Raw genomic sequence first — 25,439 nt, 5'->3', positions numbered from 1 at the left:
ATTTGCAGCAATAATGGATCATGTTGCTAAATCACGACTTTATTAGACAAACTGTCACGAAGTGTATTAGCAGAGAGAATAATTTTCTTTGTGTTCTGCTCCTGTTAACAGACTTCAGTGGATGGGAGAGTATATCTGAAAATGGTAACTGACTCAGAAGCCAGTTTATTTAATTTGCAAAGCCTGGAGGGTATTTGACCATCTGCTTCCTGTTTAAACTGAGCCTTTTGGAAAATCTGGTCTGACCTTGCCAAAAGGACAATTTGGATCTTTTATAAAAATTGAGACCCAGGAACATGATTTAATGAGAAATTCATCACTCACAACCCTTAATCAACATGGAAAACCAAAACAATAGAGCTTGGAAAAAGCAAGACCTGACCAAAGCAATGAAACTTCAGCCAAGATATCATTGGACTTTTTGGCTGTCTGACCCAGGAGATGAACTGTCAGAGCTGGGCTGTGATGACTCAGGGAGCTCTCTGCATGAGGGCAGGCCCAAGCAGTTAAGCCTGCACATGTCAGCAGCATTTGAGAGAACACTTTCCAATACTAACTGATGAGTTAGTGTCTGTGGCAGGCTGGGGAGGTGAGCTCTGGAAACTTGCAGACTAACTTTTGGAACTTCTCCTGACTATAGCCCCTTTGTTGGGCTGGTGCTTTTCATTTGTTTTGGTTTTATTTCCCAAGGGGGTCAGCATATTTGGTGATCTCTAGTTAAAAGAGCTGCTGGCTATAGAATAGGACTTCAGGGTAGTCCCTGATTGTCTCAACCATGGATATTTTTTGTGCCTAGATGGGAAGGCTAGAATTGAGGAGTGGGAAATTTTCTAAGATCCTTATTGTGTTCAGGGCCTTGGCCTGCAGTTGTGATTGCTTTCTGCTTTTACATCAGTCATACCAACATACAGCTTCAGCTGTGAAAGCTCTCAGAATTCAGCACTCACACCTCATTTGTCAATCACACCCTTTACACTGCAAAGCAAAATTAAATTTTCTCAGCTGCCATAACCTTTTCTCCCCCAGATATATTCCTTCCCTAAATACTTCAGCTGTTTTGTTTCCACAGCTGAATTCTGGCCCCATCTTCACTGCAGCAGCTATCCAGGCTGCATTGGCTGCTGGAAAGTCTGTCTAATAGGAGCAGCTATGAATGATGCTCTGTGTCCTGGACTTTGGGGATTGGCACACATAAGAGTGAGTAAAGGTCCCATTACCAGGGGTACCTTGTACAATCCTGATACAGTTTGTGTGCTGTCTCTTCTAAATTTCTTAACCTTTCACATTCACTCTGACTTCTGACCTGTCACCCAGGTTCTTCCTTTCCCTTTGCCCTTGGGTGACAAGTGAAGAGGAAAAGCTGAGCAAATTAAGAAGTGTGCCCAGGAAAAGGAGGAGCGAGGTGCTGTCATTCACATTCTGCAAACCAGGCAGAAGGTCAAGTAATATTTTCTTTGGAAATCTTGGCTTTCACCAGGCAGTTCAGCCCTCTGCTCTTCTAAATCCTGTTGTTGTTTGCTTCAGTTGGGCTCCAACTTGTTAAGCTCAGGTCTGCATAGGAGACAAAAATCTGATTTGGTTTCCTCTGCAGGCAAAATTCTGTGGCTACTTATGATGGAGCAGCCTGGGCTGTGGCTGAGGAGCAGTGACCCAGCCACAGAGGCTGTCTGTGGATAGCCTGGCTGCCTGAAGGCAGAGTCAGGAGAGAGCCCCACGTTGGTTCAGCTGCAGGACAGCCGGAACCTTCCCTGCGGCCGCCTGGACCTGCAGCTTTCCTGGCTGCTGCTTGGCACAGCCACTGCCACCAGCTGTGGATTCCCTGGCTGGGCACCAGCATTTGGAGCTGCCAGGAGGTGCTGGGGTGGCTGTGCTGCTTGGAGAGTGCTGCGGGGTGGCATCTAACGGTGCCTGGAAGAGCTGCAAGTCAGAAATGCAGAGGCCAGTGCATTGCATGGAGACACTGCCAGGCACAGCCACACTCCTGATGCCTGTTTTTCAGGGTGTCTTTCTTTTGCATCTGACTGCACTAAACTCAAGGTATTGCTTGCTTCTCCCTTGGAGCTTCTTGGCTCAGCTCATGCATCAAGAGCTCCTTTGCTCTTAGCAGTCCTCGGGTTCCTAGCCCAGCTGCACAGGCGCTGCTGAATAGCAGAGTCCTTCTGGCAGCTGTAAGATAACCCCTCTCACCTCTACTGTGCTCATTGGCGCACTCTCTTCAGCACTTCTGTCTCCCTTTTCATGCCCTCATTTTATAGATAGTGTACTCTTTTTTTTTTTTTTTTCCAATTGAGGACTATTTTTTTCTTCTGGTGTCCTGTGGAGCTGCTGGAGCTTGTTCTGTCCCTATCTGCCTGCCTTACGATGGGCTGTAAACTCTTCTACTTGGCAGCTGGATTCTTCTCACAAGTGATGCTCAGGAGTGTAGGGATTATGCACAGTCCCAGCAAGCACAAGGATGCTATACAGAGAGTTCTTGGGGTCAAATTCCATGTACTCAGTCCTTATGGGTATGATGCTGACTGAAGACTCTCCCTCTTGGCTTTTAGTTTGTGCTGTCTACCCTTTCAAGACATTGAGTAGTATCTAGCTCAAGTATTTCAAGGACTGGAAGAAATCTTGAGGCAACTCCTTAGAAAGAAAGGTTGACTGCCGAGGAAAAAGGGCTGAAGCTTGTCAATTCACATTCTGCAGAAATTTGCATACTGCAGCAATTCTTGGATTAGTGTCAGGGAAAAAAATTGCATTAACATTTAGATGTATGGAATGGCTCACTCATACTGAGGAGATAGTTTTCCAGACACCCTTGGTATTTAAGGAGATTCCCTTATATCCCTTATCCAAATGGATATGGATCATTTTCCTTTGTAACTCAACTACTGCTTGAAGTTCAGCTATGGGCAGGAAAAACCCATTTGTAACATATTTGTGGTATTTCTTGTCACTCAACACTTCAGACATTTCTGCTCTCTTCTCATCATAACACTTAACAATTTCTGAAGACCAAATTCCCTCAAACTTCCCCCTAATTTCCTGGTGTGGCAAGAACTGAAGGTTTCCTTTTTTATTTCCCTGCCTGAAATACAGCTCTGCTGAACTATCTGAGCGCTCTGGTGTGGTTGCAGCGGGAAGTGTTGCCTTCACATTGGAGAATGAGATGGAGATCAGGAGCTGCTAAGGGCCTGTGGCTTAGTCAGAGGCAGGAGCTGCTGACTCTTAGTTGAATGTTCAGTCTGAGGCTGCTCCTAAGTGTCTTAAATTTGTTGCCAGTGGTGAAAGGAAGAAGTCAGTGTTCAGTCTGCTTACATTCATTCTTTGGATGGCTTTTTATAGGAGAAGATCCCATGACAAAAATACACACCCACATACATCATCAGCCTGCCTCATCCAGCTCAGGGAAGAGGCCAGGGGAAAAAGAGCACATGTGTGAATGGACATGCAGGAGATGAAATAAAAGGGACACAAAGAGATCCTCATCAGCAGAAGCATTAGAAGAACCATTTGAAACTTATAGTTTGAACAAATCTTGAGTATAACTGCAGCTAAACTATCAAATGTTAAAGTAGGGAATCCAGGGGAATCTCTACCTTATCCTCCAGTGGCAAATATTGCTGCTTTAAACCAAAATATTCCAAGTTACTACATCTCCCTCATTTAAGGTATATTCACATATTTGAGATATGTGAATGGTTAAGTTTGGTGCCCAGAAATCCTGTGAATGTTCACAAGATACCAAGTGTGAAATACCTTGGCACACACTGAGCTCTGCACAAAGAGACAGCAGACAAATTTGGTATTAAATTTTCCTGGCTCTTACTGTTTGTGTCCAGGAGATGTCACTGAGAATCTGTAACAAACCAGCCTAACTGGGTACCTGCTGGTTGGAGTTCCTGGTCTAGAGTGCAGCAGTCTGGGGAAAGCCTGACTAAATTTGCAAGACAGCATATTTACATCAGTGCTGGCTGCAGACAGTGCAGCTGGAGATCCAGCTGCCATGCATCAGCATTTGGCATCACCCCAAGGCCAGTGGGGAGGTCATTGTGGAGGCCATGGCTCTGCTCAGCATTTGAAATCCAATTCAGGGCAGTGTGAATAATGGCTTTCTTGCTTTCCCTCTTGGCTGAGAGACTTTTGAGTCTCTGTAGGCCTGTTTTCTTCCTAGCGAGGTGAGTTTAGTGAATGATCTCACACAACTGAGTCATTTTCAGGTGTAATCAAAGCAATAATCAACCTTCAGGAAAGAAATGAGGGGCTAAAGGTAGTGTGCTGATACCATGTCACCGGATGTCAAGAAGAAAAAGAGTTTCCTTGTTCAAAATTTCTATTTTCTAGCGCTCTGAGTTTTACCTTGTGTAAACATTGTGTTCTGCAGCATTCCAGCTCTCCATGGCCAGACAGCACAGAAGGGATTTTAAATAATCCAACCAAGGCTGTGAGGATAGGGCAGAGGCAGGATCAGGACTAGCAAGGGACTGTCCACTCTACAGAGAAATAGCCAGGAATTACTGGAGCACCTCTTTCCAATGACCACCAACAGAGCAGGAGAAACTGGTTTGTGGCATCAGCTGTGGTTATCAACAGGGAAAGGCAATGGTGGATGGGAGCAGCCTGGAAACAGGGATTATTTATGGGGATTTAGAGGGTACTTTCAAGGAATGAGAATTTTTTTTTTTTAATCCCCACTCCCATGCTCCTAATGGGGTAATTTATGGGATATTTTCCCAAGGAAGATAATTTACTGCCTCACAGCTTCCTCTTTACTAAAGAGAAGCCCAGAATCTGGCTGTCCCTTGGGCAAGAGTCCTCTGTCTGTGACTCAGAAAAGTGTGTCCATAGCAGAACTACACTCAGTATTGGGTTGTTAGAGAATTCCTGAGCCTGGTGCAAAGAATAGGTTTACATAAAGACTGCACAGAAAGGGGAAAGACTCAGGGAAAAGCATATCCTTAATAACATCTTAAAGGAGAACTAAGCAATAGGGTACCTATAACAAAATCTTTGTTTCATTGTGTTGCTTTATGTGTTGCTGCCTCCTCAGTCTGCTCTCAGCTTTAAGCCCAAGCTGGTGAGAAAACCCCTCGTAACTTCTGTGTGGTTGGAGCAATGCCCAGATTTATTAGTGGAACCAAGTTAGGAATGGTGCTCTAAGTAAACAGGGTTTGTGCTGTGGGCTGCAGCAGCTCTTGGGGCTGAGCATTGTGTCAGGAGAACTGTAAAGGCTGCTTGCTTCCAAGGGACTTGGCTCCATGCTTCCTATAGCTCTACCTGAATTTGGATCAGGGAATCCCTCAGAAAGGGACTTTCTTAACCTTTTTGCTTATGAGTTTTGCAGTTCCCTGTCCTGTTTAATAGAGGTTTGATGCAAATAAGCATGATAAACAAAATTCCTCCATGCATTTGAGCATTCTTAAGGTTTAGATTTAGACCAATCTAAACCTGGATTGCTCCCAAGCTTGTATTTTGGGCTATATGTGTGTCTTCAAAGCTTGTGTGTTCTGTTACTTCATTTCATTTGATGTCTAGAAGGAATTGGAGAGTCCTGTACATAAGGAAATATCGTAATATTATCACAAGAAATTATTTGAAAATGGAAAGCAACAAAAAAAGCACTTAATCAGAATTGTGCAGAAGATTAATTAAAAAGCTGAGAATCTCAAAGGCTAAAATCTCATCTGGGGTAAACAGAGGTAATGAAACCACAGTGAGTTGTATCAGATGGGAACTGATGATCATTACTGGATGTGGGTGCTTTACAAGGAGAAATATGCCAGTCTTTCCCACTTGAGTACTGACCAGTCTGTCCAAAGTCATAAAATCACCGTCTAAACTTTATAACTTGTTTTTTTGCAGGAGGAAGAGGGAAGGATGGGGCACCCATTATAACCTTTCCAGAATTTGCAGGATTCAGCGAGATACCTGATGATGATTTTCTGAACGTGGTCACTTATCTAACCAGCATTCCCAGGTGAGACTAAGCATAAATTTCTGTTGATTTCCTAGAGAGTTTTGCTTCCCCAAGCAAATGGCTTGCTGATTTTAGTGGTGTTACCGGGACATACCAGTGCCTCTCCATCCTCCAGTCATTATGAAACTTCCCTATCTACAGGCCTAGGAATTGTGTCATTTTCATGGAAAAGAAAGCTTCACACAGGGCAGGTTGAACTGAATTGGAACAGGAATAGATCTGAAGAGCAACAGCAAAGATGGCAGATCAAAGGGAGATAAGAGGGGTTGTTTGTGAAGAGCCTCAGGGGCACTGGATGTAATAAGGGAAGAGCTGCTTCAGAAGGAGCCATACTTACATAGGCCCCACGACTGCTTTTTCTCTGAGTGCGCCTTTCTATGCAGCTTTCCCTTTGCTGAGAAAGCAAGTGAGGTTCCCCACTGACAGGATTCTAGCAAGCACCATGTGCTTTCAGGTACTTCATTTCTTTGGAGATTGCTCCACAGCCAGGATGTTTTCCTTGCTTTTTGCCTGCAGCTTTATAAGGACAGTGAAACAAACTGACTTCTCCTCTGAGGAAATGTGCTAAGGCATGACTGCTGAATTACTTTTTTGCTTATCTAAGAGAGTTTAATATTTTTTCAGTCCCCTGATCCTGTCTCTAGACCATGGCTGTTTGTACTAGTGAGAAGCATAGCAATGATTTATCACTTTCTGTGGTCTTCTGCAAAAATGTGCTTAGAGGATCATAGCAGAAAACGTGCCTCCTTCAAGTTTGAGTGGGAAGTTTTACAGCTCCAGCTACATGTATTTGCCAAAGTTGTTACCAAAGAGTTGCCAAAGCAAGCTGAGGGAAACCACATAGTGTGAACTTAACAGCTTCATTGTTTCGCTCTGCTCTGTGGGACTTTTGTTCCACCAGGGGAAACTCTGTTTTGAGTGTTTCTTTACTCCTTCAAGACTGGGAGGGTGACCAGCCCCAGGGTATGTACAACAGCAGCAGTTGCTGAGAAAAGCACAAAACTAGTTTTTCAGTTCTTTGTACTTGCTATGCAGGGAGATGATTCCCAGTGATTTTGTCACATGTCAGGGAACCAGCGTGTTACATTGTCAACACCATAGGCAGAAACCCTTTGAGCTTCTTCAGCCTGTGTGAAGCCCAAAAGCGCAGATGCATTAAAAAGAAATTAGCTAAATTCATGAAAATGGCAGCTGGACACAATGGTTCAAATGCAAACCCAGGCTGAAGAAATTAATTTATTCCTTAATGCTGGGACTTGGGAGAATATACCAAGAGAAATATTGTCCTTCTCATTTTCCTGCTGCCTTTGTCTCAGTAGCCACTATCTACCAACAGTAGAGTCAGGGTGTTGAGCTAGATGGACTTTTGCTTTGACTCAGTTTCAGTTCGTGTTTTCTCTTCCCCTGAGGAATCCCAGAGCCATGTGCAAAGAATGGAGAATTGAGTTTCAAAACTTTGTAAGTCAGGAGAGCTGTGATATACCTGTTTTACAGATGATGGGATAAGTGTGAGTAATATTGCACTCTACAGACAGGCTCACAAAAACTTGTGTTGAGTGAGTGACTGTTCAGTTTGCTCTAAATGACCTGTTCAAGGTCAGTGACTAGCTGGAGTTTCAAGGTACATTTTCTGCATACCAGCACATTGATTTGGCTCTTAGGTTTGATCATAGACCACACTGAAGGGATATGAATTTTCCAGGAAATTTTCTAGTCTTTATTGCAATGCTTTTAGAAAGATTGCCTGCATTTCTTGAGTCACTATATGAAACTTGTCACTGTCACCAGATGACACAAGGAAAAACGACACACCACAGCTTTGGTCACGATGAAGAGACTAATTTATTTTCTCTGACTCCAATCTTTTATAGTTCTCAAAAGATGCCAGTGGATTGGAGGGTGAACGTGCCACCTCTCCAACGACACTGGACAAACTACCTGTACATCAGATTTCTCCGCCTCTATGAAAGAATGCAAAACAATAGGTTATTTACAGAAAGTTGTGTGGGAAAGTTCTCTACAAGAATGTAAACTCAGAAGGCTTTAGAAAACTCCTGATAATCAGGGCGACATGCCACTATCTCTGTAGGAAGAGGAAGAAAGATGTTAATTTAGAAGAACCTGAGCAGCAAGCTTTGTGTGATTTATGGCATACTTATATAGAATTCAAGCTCAATCAGGCCTAAGTAGTGGACCTGTTTGGGTGCAGCAGAGCCCTGTCAATCAGCAGTTGGCTGGTCCTTGCACACAGTGTCTCTGCCATGTACCTCATCAAGCAGTAAAGGGTGTGCATTGTTACTTCTGCCAGCATTACTGTACTAGATAGTGCTGTGTGTAATATAACAGTATTCCTGTGTGTGTAGTTTCATTGCTAGTAGTCCACCTTTTACTTTAATTCTCCAGAAAGATATGAAGGTATCCAACAAAGTGACTAAGAACAGAGAACTGTCTCTAACTCTTCTGGACTTGCAAAGGGTATGGCCATGAATCAGGTGAGATAAGGTATAGTTTGAAAAGCAGTTCATCCTATTTATCATAGAAAATACTTCCTTCTTCAGAACTTAGTGAACCAGAGAAATCAGCATCATTTTCCAGGCAAATGTAGAGAGAATATCTGTCTTTTATAATGTCTGATTTTGTATATCCTGTACAATAAGGTTCATGCTAGTTGTGGAGATAAGCTCTGTGATTGCAGATAACTTAGTGTTAGTAACCTTCTAAGTCCCTCTGGAATGATTCATCTTATATGATCATCTGACAAAACATATGATAGGATTGAAGATCAGCCCAGTGAGACTTTTGTAACCTGATTCATTTTCCCTGTGGTTCAACACCTGCTCATGAGAGTGCTCCACCAAAGGAGTCTGCATACAAACACATCCACAGACACTCAGTAACATGGTGTATATACATGCATACCTCTGTGTATGCACTAGATAGCTCCACAAAGCCCTTTTTTACTTGCTTTATTCCATGGCCAGAATTCCTTTCTCTTTAGCTTAACATGGATTAAGTACTTTGATAAACAGGTGTCCTTCTCTCCTTCCAAAAGAGGTCAGGAAATTCAACACATCTCAAGTCACTGTTCAAGAGCTAACCTGAATATAGAGCTGAGGATGGAAGAGCTCTGCTGATTGCAGGTATTTCATTCAGGGAAAGAAACCTTTCTGCCAGACATCTGTAGGTTCTAGGCAAATGTACCAGAATTTATTTTGGAGATAAGGCTGATGTTTATCTGCTCTTCAGGATTGTCTTCAAACCCTTCTTTTCAGAGAACTGGAGAAACCCCAATGCATTTTCATAATGAGGGTAGAGGTATTACAATACTGACACTGAGAAAACATTGATAGAATGTGTGCGTGTGTCTGTTTGTTCTTAAACAAACTTTCTCTGGATGCACACTGGAGTGGGGGTTCTTGGCTGTACATCCACTTGTGCTGATGCTGCCATCTCAATCAGGCCTCTTCCTGTGGCTGTGTGCCTGCATCCAGCCCTTGGTGCCAAATGACATTCAGACCTTGGCATGGCCTTTCAGCATGCTAGTTGAAATAGGATCACTTGCTGACACTCTCTCAGTTTCCCTGGTTAAATTTAGGACTTCAGTCAGTCCTATCTAGCTAAAAAGAAAAAAAATCCACAAACCCCCCCAACAACAACAACAAACAACCCCACAAACAAGCAAAACAACAAAAAACCTCCACATCAAAAAGTAAACATACAAGTACCATTGGCTTATCTCAGTGACTACAACTGAGGCTATGCTGAACATCATTTGAACATGAAGGCCCCAGGTTGAGACTTTTGTGTTTAGTTTCTCATCCTTTCTGTAACAATATGCAATACATACAAAATACCTTTGTTGCCTTTATTTTTACTTTGTCAAGGAATTTTATTCTGTGGAATATTTGTTGAGCTACTGAAGGATATGTATGTGTTTGTGTATATCTAAGACTACTGAAGGGTATGTATACATTTGTGTATTTATAAAAGGTAAAACAGATTCTCTTCCCTGTGCTTGAAAGGCACTACTGCAAACATATTTTCTGTCCTCTGCAGAGAGCTACATGTTGCACTACTAAAGAGGAAAGGTCTTATATTGTCACTGAATTTTGTAATCCTCAGAGGAATGCTGTAAAAATACTGAATTCGAAAATTCAGTGAGTTTTCCTGTTATCAGTATGAACTACTAGGAGCATTCACATGACACCCCAGTTTTGCACAATTTTGGTTTTCAGTTTTTGATCCTGCAGAGCTGCAGCAAGAGCTCAGAGTTGTTATTGTGTTGATAGTCTTCAGTAGATTATTGACACGAATTTGGATAAAATGACCCATGGAAACAGTGTTTCCTGAGTTGGTCCTTGTATGGACGGTGGACTAGGGATCAAGGAGATACTTTAAACAATTTTTTTCCCTTAATCTGTGATTATATGTTTGATTGGAGCATGTCCTCTGATTATGACATTTATACTCTTCCTGCCTCCCTCTGGTTTGCTCTGAGATGGCTGAGCCATCCTGCTTTAGTGAAGGTTCTGGACACTCAGTGTGTGCTTCTTAGCTTCTCCACTGCTGAGTGCTCTTGGAAGGCAGAGAGAAGAGCAGTCCCACTGAAACCTGGCACTCCAGAGTGGGATTTTCAAGAGGGAAAGAGAGGATGGGGTATTTTTGAGGTCTACATAGGTGGAATGGAGCACCAAATCACTGCCTCCTAGATCCTCCTTGAAAAGCACTGAGAAGGAACAGGAACTGTTATTCTAGCCAATATATTGAAAAGGATAGTTTTGAATGACTTGCAACCCCAGAACAAATTTGTGATTGGCAAAATAGAACTCTTCATTTTCTGCTTTGCCTACTGAATTCCTGGGCTTTGTGTACAAAAGTCAGGGGATACTGACGCCCTGGAGCTCAGTGCCCCTGTCAGGTGTCAGCATACTTGGAGAATGAAGACTGTAGGGGGGTGTCTAATTTTGCAGAAAAAAAAAATACCTGGGGGTTTTGTCTTCAAAGGAGCACAGTGTAATTTGTGCTCCTGAACTATTCATGTCACCTAGACTGGCAGCAGAGTAGCACAGCAGCTGAGAGATTCAGCAGATAAAATATTCATGTTTTGTGTAAGCTGCTAGCCTTATGCTGGAAAGAGAAAATTTTGCTGGCTTTTCTTTTCATGTGCATTTCTGCCAAATACTCATTCTTTCCACTGTATGTTGTGTTTTCATAATGGGCTCTGAGCGTGGTGTTACGGAGGCTGTGTTTTGCTGCAGTTCTCTGCCTTGGAACAGGAGTGTCTCCCTGTAACCCAGCACACCTATTTCATCTGTTTTGCAGTCTGGAGGCTGCCAGCATCGGATTCATCATCATCATAGACAGACGACGGGACAAATGGAGTGCAGTCAAGGCATCCCTGACACGAATAGCAGTAAGTGCTTGCTTTTGTTTTTTATCTTCTAGAAATTGAAATTGTCTGCTGAACCTTCAGCACACGATACAGCTTCCTCTGCTCATTTTAAGCTCCCATTTTCTGGTTGTGGATGCAGATTGTCCTTGGCCCTGCAGTTAGTGTTAAATAAGAGAGGGAGGAAGCTGCAGAGACAAATTACATAGTCTTGTTTACTGCTGAATTAGGACAAATTCCTTACTTTCTGGGTTGACTGCAATATATATTTTAGTAATTTGAAGTTGGTTCCTAGAGGAGTATTAAGAGGTACCCCTTCTGTCTCCAGAGAAGGGATGATGTGGCCTGCTTATGAAAGAAATAGGGATTTGTGTTTGCACAGTAGTAAAGAGTCTCTGTCAGAAACTCTTAATAGCTTATTATATCTTATTTGCAAAAGTCAGAGCTGGGCACTGATTTTCAGTGCTAAAAAAAAGCAGCTGTTTTTATGCATCTCTTACTAGGAGCATTTATTGTGAGAGGACCAAGCACTTACACACAGAGGTGTAGGATGGTGGGATGACAAAGGCAACTTTAAATTCTTTCAAGGTATTTAGACAGAAATGTTTTTATTCTCAGGCTTTTTTGCTGCTCTCTTCAAGAAATTGTCCTTTTTTATGCTTGATGAGCTCAGAGAAGTGTGAGAGATGTAGGCTGGGTGTTGCAGGCAGGGCCATATCTAATGAACATGTTGAGTGCCTGCCTGTGTGTAAAAATATGTGAGGTTAAAAAGATTCAAAACCCTTTGCAGAGGGAATAGGTAGGTCAGCCTGGGGAATCCATCTGTGCTGCCAGCTTCCCTCACCAGTCCAACGTGGGCAGCCAGCTTTGCCCTCTAGTGGCTGCAGCCTAAAAAATGGGAAAAATTCTAGTGTGGTGGTGCAAAAGGGATTGGTAGGATTCGGGTCTGGGGGAGAAAGGCATTTGTCAGGAACTTTGGAGCTCTGTGATAAATATGTATCACGAAACAACATGTGGCTGGGCAGTAAAACCCCTGGGTCAGTCTTCCTGCTGGGTTTGGAAATAGTGACAATGAGCACGTGCTGAATGGACCAGCTAGGGCAATGAGCAGAAATCCTACCTACTTTGCCCTACTGGTGAGGAAACACTTGGCTGAAAATTCCCTTGTAAGGTAGAAATGTGCCTTCTAAGAATTCTATATTTCTTGCAGGGAGCATTTCCAGGAAACCTGCAGCTGGTGTTCGTCCTGAGACCCTCCCGCTTTATCCAAAGGGCAATCGCTGACATTGGCATCAAACTCTATCGAGATGACTTTAAAATGAAGGTACCGGTAAGCATGCAGTTTTTTGTCCATGCATTTTCTTTTCTCCATTTCTGCAGTTCTGGGCTGTCAGCAATTTCCCACCACCCAGGATTGCAAGTGGCACCTGGGGCCTTTCATCTGGGTCTGTGTGGAGATGCCAAAGAGTTATTTAGTAGTGGATGATTCATACTATCTAATGGACATGTTCCCATGTCCAGTCTAGCTATAAAATATGGCTCAGTTTTTAAGTATTGGCATTTTAACTCAGTGGAGATGTTTCCTTCATGTAGGCAGAGGAAGATCCCATTCCAGTGACAAACATAAGTATATAGGGCTACAGAGCAGTGGAAGCCTAGGGCTGAATTCTGCACTGTTTGATGGGTTATCCATGGCAGCACTGACTGTCCCTGTGACATTGCTTACTCTGAATGTCTTTTATGATTCCCATGCCCTCAAGATTCAGAGTTTGTGTTTTACTTATTTTTATATGCACTTGGCATATGCTGTAGGTTGATGAGACTGTGATATGAAGAAGGTTATCAATCCTGAAAGCGTTTGAGATTATTCTCTGAGGGGTCTTTTAGGAGATGTTTTTAGCTGCATGTTTGTATGTGGTGTCAAAAATTTTTAAGTTTTATAAATTTGAATTATGATTATTGATGATATTTCATCCTGGATCAGACTCATACTGTGTTCCGCAGTGACTTTACTGGAGGGATTTCAGATGACTGTTTTGGATTTTGCTTTTGGGTTTATGTTGTTTTGCAAAATACTTATGGCTCTCCTCCAACAAATTCTAGCTCTGTTTAAACTCAAGTTTGAAGTTCAGGTGTTAAAAACACTTTCTGCTTCTCCTGAAGTGAGAGACAGCAGCTATTTATTACAGTGCATACAGGAAAGGAACCATGAATAGACATTTGGTTACTGTGGTTAAATTGTAACATTTACTGCCATTTGGTAAGGGTGGCTTTTGGCAAAATGCAAAATTGATGAAAAAAAAAATGTTTGCATACAATATTTTATAGTACTCTTAAAAATGGATGTACCTATATTTAATATGCCACAATCTGTTGCTATAGCAACCATTGTACCAGTGACTGCAGCCCAGAAACTTCATCAAGGACTGGCATTTTCCAACAATTCAGCATTTCCTATGTTTTAGCAATTTATTTGACATCAGAGTTACATTTCAAAACTTGAAAGGGATTGAAGTTGGAAGGGAGGTTACTCTTGGCAGGGGTCAAGCATTGCATTAAGTATGAAATGCTAACTTATCTTTCTTACAGGCAGGAAAATCAAGATATCAGTTTAGTTTGGGGTTGTTTTGGATATTTTGAGCCATCCTGGGTGTGTCTACAGAGCTCTTAGAGAGCAGCCTTACAAAAACTAAGAGCATGACAGGCTTGCTGCCTCCTGCCCAGATACCTGTAGACAGCCGGTCAGATTTATAGACAGGCTGCCCACATATGTCTGATGCTGTTCTAAGTTACTTGGGTTGTACTACAAGTGTTCTAAGTTCCTTGGATCTGTCATGCCCTCTGGAGGGGCTTTTCTCCTGTGTTGCAGCCCATCCTAAAAATACCATCTGGGCATGTCCTTGCATACTCCAGTTTCAGGGCAGGGAAGTTACTGAGAGCAATGTCTGTTTGTCCTCCTTGAAAACAGCATCCTAAATGCCAAGCAGGAGAACAGGATCACAGAGCTCTTGTCCCATTGGAGATGTCCTTACTCAAGGAATTAGGGATCAGTACCTATCTTCAATATCACCATGATCTTTTAAAGTGTTTGCAGGTTGTTTGTTCATGTTGTGTGTTTGGCCCTATGACAACATTCATGTTATAACTGGCCTGTGGATGAGTGGCATTTCCTGTCACAACTGTGAGTCAGGACCAAGACATGAGCATTCAAAAGGAGCTCCAAGAATATTGTTTGTGTTTGTTAAGGAAACATTTTTATTTAATAGTTTATTTGAGCTATCAGACTGCAAATATGCTCCGTAAAATAGATTTTTCTGTGTTAAATCAATACTGGAATGAGTAGAAACCAGAAGATCAAACAGGAGATGGAAATAAAGGCTGAAATAACCAACCAGACACAAAAAGGAAATGCAGGATTTATATCACATTGACATACAAATGTGGGTAATAAAATGTCATCAGGTAAATTTCTATTGGGATAGTGATTTGAGTAGATATCATTAGCCAGGATCAAGACATAGAAATATAGGAAACACAGCAGGGTTCATCTGAGATTAAAATCTGTGAATTCAAAAGGAACACCCAGAGATGCACCCAAGAAACCTCCCATCATAGGAAGTGAATTAAAGCATCTTCAGAACATACATAAAAGTCTGAACAATCTGTCCATAGCAAATACTTCCTTGAGCTTTGTAGGCTGTGACTTCTTTTTGGCAGCCTAACCCATCCAGAAGCAGCCCCCCCACAGCCACATGTTCCACACTGACCCTTCTCTTCTAAACTGCTGCTCCTTTGCACTCTCCAGCTGACTGACTGTGGCTATCTCCAGTCTGGCAAGCAGCATGGGAGATGCTAATGCTCTCTTAGATTGGTTTTTTAGATGGATGCTGAATTGCTCATAGGCTTTCTCCTGCAGGAATGCCTGCATGGTGAAGACCAACACCCTGTTGGGTATCACCATAGCTGGCAATATTAATAGGTTTGTTTTGTGGCTCATGCTGAGCATACCAAGTTAAAACAAACATAACATTCTTCCTAAAAGAAAACTGCATGACAGCATACCTCTGTGGTTTCAGTGAGGTTTGAAGTATCAGAAGAGTTCCAACTTATCAGCAACATCTCTGATGGTGAAAAGCTACAAAGCAGTTGAGATTTACTTTTTCAAATGTGATTTCCAATTCAGAATTAGTGCATAGACTTTATGTTCCAGTGTGAGGCCTTTTCAAGATGATGCAGCTTTTTGAGCTTTCCAAGCTTTGATCATAACAGAACAGTGTTTCATAACACATTCAGGGAACAGTTTTTCCTTTAACTTTGGCTGAGATACCTTTCTTTGCCACAGTTTCTTCACCAACAAGATCTCCTTGTTTCTGTGTTTAAAGACGGGGTCAAGGAGAAGATGAACTGCTGGAAGTGAAAAAGAACAGACTGAGGGCCTGCTTGAGAATTTTCAGCCTTTATGGGTCCCTGGGGCCAAATGCATCCTCCACTATATTCTTGTATGCAAGTCAGGTTAAAGTCTGGATGGATGGGCAACTATATGTGGTTTTAAAAACTAGTTTCATGATGGGTTAGGAGGGTAATGGTAATGGGTCATACTCTGCCAGGAAGTGGGCAACAAGTGGAGTGTTGTAGTGAGTGATATGTGCTGGAACCTGCCCTGTTTGATGTCTTCATCAGTGACACAGAAGAGGCAAGAGGCTGCACTGTCATCAAGTGTTCAGATGACACTAAACCAGGAGGAGCAGATGTTATATTCCAAGACGGGGCCACTGGAACAAAAACTCAAGGAACAGGCTGACCAGCATATTATTTTATATATACCAAAGGGGCAAAGCAGAGTCCTGCAACTGGGAAAGGGTTTCCTTCCAGAAGGATTTTCTTACTCAAGAAAGAACTCATGTTCTTCCCTTCTGACAACACAACAGTTGTGTTGTTGACAACACTGTAGCCTGACTATCTGGTGAGCATTTCTGCAGAAAAGGAGCTGGGAACTTGGTAGACAGCAAACTGTACATGGGCCAGAGTATGGCCTGGCAGCAAAGGAAGCCATCAGCATCCTGCATTAACAGGATGAACAGGAGCAGAGCCAACAGGTTGATCACTCATCCCCCTTTACTTGGCTCTAATTAATTCACATTGAGAACACCCTCAGTTTTGGTTCCCCCAGTACAAGAAAAATATTAATCTGGAGTGATCTTGGAGAGCCAAGAAGGTCAGAACCTGGAGCATGTGTTCTGTAAGAAGATGCTGAGGGAACTGTGCTTGTCTAACATGGAGAAGGAAAGGCTTAGGAGGGTTAATATGACATAGCAGCAGCTTTCCAGTCCCTCCAGGTTACTGGGCACTGCAGCCAGATTGTGTGTGGGGGAAGGATAAGAAATAACTGACATAAAGTGAAACAAGGGCAGCTCTGACTTGACATAAGGGAAAAGCTTTCTCACCACAAAGACAGTCAGGCAGCAGAGCAGACTGCCCAAAGAGGTTGTACAATCTCAGTCCTTGGATGTTTTTAAGTCTTAGGTGGATAAAGACCTGAGCAACCTGGTTTGATCTCACAGCTGACACAGCTTTGAGAAAAAAGTTGGACTAGAGAGCTGAGGTTCGTGCCAACCTGAATTATTCTAGAAAGATTTTGTAACAAAGATCAGCTAAAAACTTGTTCAGGTTTGTTCTTGAGGCTTTTCCTAGAGCACTCTTAGCCTAGAATATGTATCTTATTGTCTCCATACATCGGCACTCATCTCACTGTCCACAGTATTTGTCAGTGTACTTACCATGCTCCCTTGGAGTCTGCTGACATGCAGAGCCACTTAAGCTTTCTTTAAATAGGGTCAAGTAACCCATTTGACGTATTTCTGACATTTGTTTATTTAAAATTCTTAGTTATTTGTGCTCAACTTTTTATTCTTCTGTTGCTGAAATCATGGCATATCTTCTAGCTGTTGGAACAACAATAAATGAGTGTTACTTGTGTAACCTCTTGTGTTGACAAATTGCCACTTGGTTGCCAAAAGTTAATGCTTCTTATCTGAAGCTGAACTCAAATCCTGTTTGCTTTCTTCAAGCAAGTCTAGTGGTGAGGAGATTCTAAAGTAAAAGAATTGATCTAGGTGTATTTCTCCTTTCTCTTACATTATGGTTTTAAATGGAAAAATGTCAGTGAATTCAGTGAAGATACAGTGCCAAAAAATCAGAAAACAGAAAGAAAAATCTTATTCTCAATGGTTTTATTTCAGCACTTCCCTGGATCAAGTGGTTGGTGTTGAAGAAGCTGTTTAACTTGCCTGTGCCTCCATTTCTCTGTAAATAAATGTTATCTAGAGAATAAATTATGTCATGGAAGTTTGTGTGAACATTATCAATACCATACTTTTGCTCTTGATGCACATGCAAAATGAGTCTGCCCAGCAAGGAGGAAGATGATATCAAACCAAGGTTAGTTCATGTCCATGTACACATTGAGAAGGCAAAATCTAGGAAAAATAAACTGTGGCCATGGCATGAGAAAATGCAAAATGAGAACTGATGGCCTCTGGTGGAACTGCAGTGGTCATCTATGTTCAGACAAACCCAGATCTTAGAACAATGATTGAAAGGCTCGTTATTTCTCTCAGTGCAGTGTGCTTGGATTCATTTCAGATCATCATGTTGAATTCTGTCTCTGATCTGCATGGCTACATTGACAAGAGCCAGCTGACCCGGGAGCTGGGAGGAACCCTGGAGTACGGCCACAGCCAGTGGATCCATCACCGAACGGTGAGTGCTGCTGCACCACAGCTGTCCCAGGGACAAATGCAGAGCAACCATTAAACAGGAACTTTTCAGTTGCATTACAGCCTATGGATTCTGCTAGGGACTCAGGGGAAGAGGAAATCCATGACTCGAACAGAGAAAGGCAAATTCCCCAGAAGTTTGTAATGGAAGCAGTAATTGTATCTCACTGCCTACCTGGCCCAGGGCCTAACAGTGTCGTGGTATTTTCACTCAGCAATGCCTTCTCTTGCCTTTTAAATAATTGATGGGATTCATAGGCCTTCAGCTGCAATTGAAAATAGGCTGCAGCACTTTGCTGACTTTACAAAGGTCAAAAGTAAGGTCAAAAGTCTCACTTTAATGATTAATTATGTCCATGCCTTTAGGAGAATAAAAATATTCAGGGCACTATGTTATATTTTTCATTTCTATCCTATACTAGCACTCCACTGGATCTTATTTTGGGAAATTGAAGAACAGTTGTTAGAAGGAAGGAAGAAAGACTTTTTTATTCTATTGAGGAAACTTGTACAGGTTTGATTGTTCCATTTTTGGGCTGGTTAATGCATTTCAGTGTCTCCTTCAAAACAATGTAAACAATTCATTATGGTGCCCAGGTAAGATGACAGTTCACAAAAAACAGACTCCAAACTCCAGCACATTAGCAGACAAAATATTGTTTCATTCTTCCTAAGCAAAAATGGGCTAAGCTGGGTCACAATCCTGGAAAAGTAATTAATTTCACAGAGGGTTTATACAATGTTTGCATCTCTCTTTGTGGGTCTACTTAGAAGATTGATATATTAGAGCCCACATCCAATGTGAGCCTCAATATTTTGCAAAGTTCTGAGCAGTGCTGGGTTTGAGTCTGTTGTTGCTGATGAGCAGGTTACACCTCTTAAAAAGAGTTTTTCTGAGGTAATTTACGTCAAATCACTTCTGTCACTTTCTTGCTATACTTTTTTTGTGCTTTGCTGTCCTTATAAAATTAAATTTTAGTCTCTTTGAGAACCACCAAATATTTCAGGCTTCTAAAACATTGAATCTGAACTTCATCTAACATTGATTTTCTACATTTATAACTGTGTTGACTATAATGAGGTTAGGGTTGAGATGAGTGAATAGGCTCATGTGTCAAAAGTATCACAAATATGAAACTGTCCTTGCAGGAAGGGGGATTGTGAAAAAATGAATCATCTATAAGATCTTTCAAACAGCAAAAGATTTGAAAATATGAAGGGGGTAAAAAGAGGCACAAGAAAGTTTGTATCATTTATTAATGGCAGGGGGTTTACATAAAGCAATAATACATATTTTGGTAAAATACACAAACAAAATAAGCTAAGAATTTAGAGGAGTAGGGCTATGTAATCCCCAGAGGTTTTGGTTAAATTTGTTGGAAAATTTTTTACCAAGCACAGAGACTGGAAAAAAAAACAATCCACAGATGTAACTTAGGTACATGAAACAATTTATTGCTCATAAACATAGGAGAGAGTAGAGGCAAGCATGCTATTGAGTGAAACACTGACAAGTTCATGGTGCAGTCAGCCAAGGAATATCTGCTGGATAAAAGGCTCTCATCAGGGAAGTGTTGTCTTCCATGGCACCTTGAAACAATATGACTTCCAGTCTTGCTGAGATATGAACTTCATGCCCTTTGCTGCTTCTCTCAGTGCTCTTATATCTTGTTCTGCCAGTGCTTTTCTTCTGAAAAAGCTTTAAACTCTGGCTAAATGGCAGTGACACAGCAACCTCTTCGCATCGTTCACTGTTTCTGCTCTCCTCTCTTGGCTGCCAGGAGCCTATGGACTTTCTTGCCCACAGAATGCATTTTTGGCTTTCAGTAAATGGCCTTTGGTCATGGATGGCCATGTCTGTGTTGCAGTCAGAAGTGTGGCATTTCAGCCAGCTCTAATTCAGTAGTTTCAATGCTGAGAACAGCAGCATACAGCTGCAGAGCACTAAGATAGAGCATGTGTGGGTCTGTACTGCTTGTGTTGAAAGCAGACATGAATTTATAGGGAAAAAGGGAAGAAGACTGTGAACTCTGCTAGCATTCCTTCATGAGGGGCACGTTTGAGACCACAAATGTGGGCTAATTTCCCTCTACGCCTTTTGAATGATGATCTACCTCCAGTTTGTTTTTCACTGAGCACACAGCATAATTTCATCTGTCATGGTTGCAAACAATGAATTCCCATCATTGCTGGAGAAAGGAGTGCAGTGTACAACAACTACATAGTGTTTGATTGGGTGTAAGAGCATTCCTAGTGCTTGTTGACTGACTCAAACCTGTGGGGAATTAGATCAAAAAGTACAAAGAATAAAGAGCTACACAGAACAACACTGCCACCCCCAAATCTGGGCATGATCATGGAAAAACATCCCATGTAGTTACTTACTACTAGATGTAAAGATTTTAATCACATGTCACAGGTCTGAACATTATATTCTGCTCTGAGAAGATGGCATTGCTTTTTTTAGCCTCCCTCACTTTCCCATTCTTCATTAAAATCACAGATTTCTGACAAGTTTTGTGTTGGTGCACCCAAGTGATAAAGAAACAGCAATGTTCCCATGAATTTATGCATTTTAACTGTATTTGTAGTTACTTGTTCCTGTATTTGTGTACTAGCATGGACAGATGGGAGGAAGTGACTAAAATGCACCTCCTACAGATAGGCAAGATGGAGAGGCACATATTCAGAAGTCAGGGGAAGACAGATTACTGCTGAGTGATCAAAGGCTGTATAAATATAAAGGCTTTGCCCTGTATATTTTAGTAGTGTTCTAAACTTAAATAAAGCCTTAATTAAATTTTTAAACATGGCAGAATTTCCCAGCAAGCATGGGCAGAGGATCTGAAGTTCCAGGCTTGGCTTTGAAGCTGATGTCCTCTGTGGTTTCATTATGTTTGCTGAGCTCTGGGAGTTCCCCACTGGCTCACCAAGGTGACAATACGTGCAGACCTGTGAAAAGGTCATTTGTGACACATGGTTTAATTTGTAACTTTAAGCACATCTACCCAAAAAAGGCAACGTGACCAGCTTTAAGGCATGTAATACTTGCAGCACGGTGTGCCTGAAGCACAAAGTGTGGTTAAAGGGCTATGGGTAAATAACCAATCTGTGACTTTATGCTTTTGCTTTTTCAGGCCATTGAAAACTTTGCAATGACAGTAAAAACAACAGCACAGATGCTACAGACCTTTGGAACAGACTTAGCAGAGACTGAACTTCCCAATGATGTGCAGTGCACAGAGGAGCTTCTCTCCTCACACACCGACCACCACAGCAAGCTGAAGGTGATTGTTGCCCACTATGGCTTCGGCAGTGCAATAGATGAGCTGTGATCTAACAAAATTTTCTGCCATCACTTGCCATTGTCCTCCTCATCCTGAGGAGGACAGACACCTGGGTTCAGGAGGTCAATTTGATTCAGATGTGGAAAAGGATATTTTACAGCTTCAGGAATGATAGAATGGGGAAGTGTCACTTCCACTGCGTGAGAGGGAGTAATAGGATCACATCTGGAATAGCATGGGCTCCTGATGAAGAGTTCATCAGAAAGGATGGACTTACATTAGAGCAGAAACAGAGAACATCTGTGAGGATAGTCAGGAATAGACAGAATGATCTAACTAGATGATGACTGTTGTTTCGTTTAAAAAAATTTGGGGCTAGTTTAGCTTTGCAGAGTAAGGATCAGAAGTAAATATTACTGCTGTCAGCAAATGCCTTAGGTTAAACACAAGATTAAAAATACTACTTAAGCTATATTAGCACAAGAACAATTTCTATGGAAGAACTGTGCAGTGATGTGGGGATTCATCATCTGACAAGTTAATATTTGAGCCTCTGTCTTTTTTATTGCTCCATGCTGGGAAGACACTTCTGTGGATGACTTCTTATAGCTGAGGTACTATGGCTCAGCATGGCACAATGTTGTTTGAGGAAATCCCATTAAGAAGGACAATGTCTCAGCTCACAAACTACAGCACAGATTCAATTTGTGGTAGAATAATTTATTCTGCAAGTGGCCTGGTCAGATATGCAATCTGCTCAGAAATTACTCTATTTCTTTTCTCAGAAATAGATCTACTATTCAAAGTTAAAAGATTTAGGTCTCTGCATTTGCTAGAAAAACATACCACCTTTGGTAAAAATTTATATTTTGTTTCAAGTATTTTGTACCTATGAAAGAATCCTCCTTTATCATCACTCTGTTGTCACCTAAGAGATGTGAGTGTTGTTAGAAGTACATACAATTTGGTTTTTGGCTTGTTTTTTCCCCTCAGGATGAGCTGAAGCTAGCAGTGAAGCAGGGGGCCACCTTACTGACATGCATCCGGGAGCCGGTCACCCGAAGCGCCAACAGCAAACTCAGTCCAGATGAACTGGAAAATGTGGCCACAGTGGAAAGGTCAGTGGAGCTAAATTACCTTGTGCAACTTGTCAATTTATTCCTAGGAGATGCAAATGTAATTTAAAGAATTTAAATATGCAGGTTATAAATTACCACTGGTTCACATACTCAGGATTTATGGACAGGTAAGTCAGAGAAGGAAATACCTTAGAGGAAATGACTCAATTAAAACTGTCAAGGCAACTTCAAACAAGTCCTGAATTTCTTGGTAATTTTTGGTCAGACCACTACCTACCTGGCTGAAGATTTAAGGTGGGACTTATTTTCTCCATAACATGCATGTCCTCCAAACCTCTGTGCCTGGTTAGAAGGTAGTACCTGAATCTCTGTGAGATGAGTGGCTGATGTGCTTGTGAGTGTCTATGAAACACTGGGGGAGGAGCAGATGAAGATGATACCTGAAACATTCTGTGTGTCACAGCTGCAGAGATACACACAGAGAGAACCCCCTTTTCCTTCCTACAATGCTAGTTATTACCATAAAGCTTTTAGTCACCATGTAGAAGTTTCTGCTGTGCCATGTGATGCAGAGCAAAGAGAAATGCCATGCTAGGGTTTCAGCATGTCTGCATTCACTGGGAACAAAGGTGCTGAAAGTAAAGCTGAGCTGATATTTTTCACTGAATACTTTAAAATCCTTTGAACAGTCATCCCAAGGGAATTTGTGAATTCATCTTGAATTCAACAACTAGCTTTGATTAAAAAAAGTTTTCCAGGGACAGACTGAAAACAGAAACTTGTTTTTGAGACAAATAGGAGGGAGCTATTGGCATTTGCCCCAGTGACTTGATTGTTTAAGCATGCACTGATCCCTTATCTGCTCAAAGAATGCCCATCTATTGAAATATAAGATATTCAGAGAACATTTCCTTTTTGTTTTTTCTACTTGTTTAAAACTGTTCTACTTCATAATTAATGGATCATTGAGAAACTGTGAAGATGACTCACTAGCCTGGTGTCAGATATTTTACTGAAGAGATGACACCTTGATATTAATGTCTTTGCAAATAAATGTTTCATCATTTATACAAAGGAAAACAATGTCCATGGGAGTCATTATGAGCTCCTAATCTATTTTTTTAATGGACTAGGAAAAATGATTCAGCCCTTCTTCTGATGGGTGAAGAAAATTAGCAAGTTGTAGAGTTCTGTTTTAATCATTCCATAAAATAATAATTGCATCATATTCAATCTGCATTAGTTGGGATGGATTATCTTTGAAGCATTGGGTGGAAGTTAGGGAGTGACAGCTGCCCTTGGCTGCCAGCACATGGAACAGCTCTGAGTCCCTCTTGCACATCAGGAGGCAGGACTGTAACTGCCACAGTAGATCCATGTAGTTGTCACTCATCTGTCACATTCCCACCTGTCCTACTGCAAATTCCATTCTCTTTTGCTTATGGGAGAGCTGACACAGAGCTCTCTTACATAAGTTTAGGGCTCCCCACCTTCTCCCTGCTCTGCTTTCTTCCATCAATTACTGTAACTTAAAAGAAATGAACTATAGGAAATAAGTACATTCTGTTCATTATAATTTCTTAACAGGTTGTTGGCTCAGTTGGATGAAACAGAAAAGGCTTTTGATCAATTTTGGACCAAGCATCATCTAAAACTAGAACAGTGCCTGCAGCTTCGACACTTTGAACATGATTTTAGAGAGGTATTTCTTTGTTCATGCTGTCTAGCCTTTTCTGATAAATAAGGTCAAATTCTATACATACTTAGAGTATACCAGCAGTCCAAAAAGGAAGTCGGGAGAGAAGACCTTCATTATGCAATAGGAAATGAATATTCAAAAATTAAAGTCTTGACAGCTTTCAGATTTCTTACAACACTTGAATAAGACACAGTGAGGAAAGTGCCAGACTGTGAGGCCAAAATGTGGAGCACCAATAAGTAAATTTATCTTGATAAATAATTTTGCATTTAGGTGTGAAGTTATCAAACATAGATTCTTCTGTGATGATAAGTCACCAATCCCACCAGAGTCAAGGGAATACAGTTCAGAAAGCTCAACTGTCAGCCCAGAGACTGGAGTAGTACAGATTCTGAAGTAATATAAACTCTGGAGTTACAGGTTGTCAAAACTTTGTGGGCCTAATTAGTGAGAAGCAGGGAAACTCTTTGAAGAATAGTTGGTTGTTGATTTATTCCTTGGATTTTCCTTTTTGGAACAAACTGAAAGAGTAAACTTGAGATGCAGACTCTTCTCAGAGATGTAGGTGAATGTTTGTTGTAATTTTCATTCTTGTGATGGGGTTTTGAGTGGATTTATTTTGTTTTGGTTTATGTTTTTGTTGTTGCTGTTTTTTAGGTAAAATTGACATTGGATAACCTCATGGAAACACAAGCAGGTTTTGCTGACATTGGAGACAGTGTGACTCGAGTTGAGAACCTCCTAAAGGAACAGAAACATCTGGAAGAGAAAGGACAGGTTTGCACTCAATTTAGTATTCTAGCTGCTATAGACATGGTATTCTAGGCACTTGTCACTGTCTTTTTTTTTTTTTTTTTGCTTCAGATTTACTCTCTTCTCATGAGTCATTACTTTAAATTGCAAAACATAGACCCTAATTTCCAGAAGCCAGGGTTGTTCAGACCCAGTAGTTCCATTTCATTACTTGGAAAACTAGGGAAAAAGTAGGAAAAAACCTTGTATAATGAATGTTCCCAGTATGTGAGACAGAAGAAGTGGACTCTATAATCTCAGTGGGCAACCTGTTCCAGTATTTGGTCACCTTCACAACAAAAAAAGTGCTTCCTGGTGTTCAGATGGACCCTCACGAGTTTCAATGTACTCATTGACATGGAAGTTGGCCTTCAATGTAAATATAAAATAAGATATATCAGGCAACAGGAGGGGTTATAGAAAAGGATTGTCCTCATTAGGCATGTCATTCTAAC

The 25,439-nt window shown here is 41.5% G+C and overlaps 1 protein-coding gene across 1 annotated transcript in view; it reads left to right on the top strand.

The window, feature by feature from the left end:
- The window catches only part of MCF2L2 (MCF.2 cell line derived transforming sequence-like 2), a 137,418-nt gene that overhangs the window by 20,191 nt on the left and 91,788 nt on the right, over window positions 1–25,439 (top strand). Inside the window, exons 3-10 of the mRNA XM_053951244.1 lie at window positions 5,848–5,962; window positions 11,285–11,375; window positions 12,562–12,681; window positions 17,994–18,110; window positions 21,265–21,414; window positions 22,408–22,532; window positions 24,081–24,195; window positions 24,850–24,969. Of these exons, the coding sequence (XP_053807219.1) occupies window positions 5,848–5,962; window positions 11,285–11,375; window positions 12,562–12,681; window positions 17,994–18,110; window positions 21,265–21,414; window positions 22,408–22,532; window positions 24,081–24,195; window positions 24,850–24,969 (953 nt within the window). The remainder of the gene's footprint in view (window positions 1–5,847; window positions 5,963–11,284; window positions 11,376–12,561; window positions 12,682–17,993; window positions 18,111–21,264; window positions 21,415–22,407; window positions 22,533–24,080; window positions 24,196–24,849; window positions 24,970–25,439) is intronic.

Source organism: Vidua chalybeata, chromosome 10 (assembly GCF_026979565.1).
Source record: "Vidua chalybeata isolate OUT-0048 chromosome 10, bVidCha1 merged haplotype, whole genome shotgun sequence".
Lineage (NCBI taxonomy): Eukaryota > Metazoa > Chordata > Aves > Passeriformes > Viduidae > Vidua > Vidua chalybeata.
This window is presented reverse-complemented; position numbering and strand designations above follow the sequence as displayed.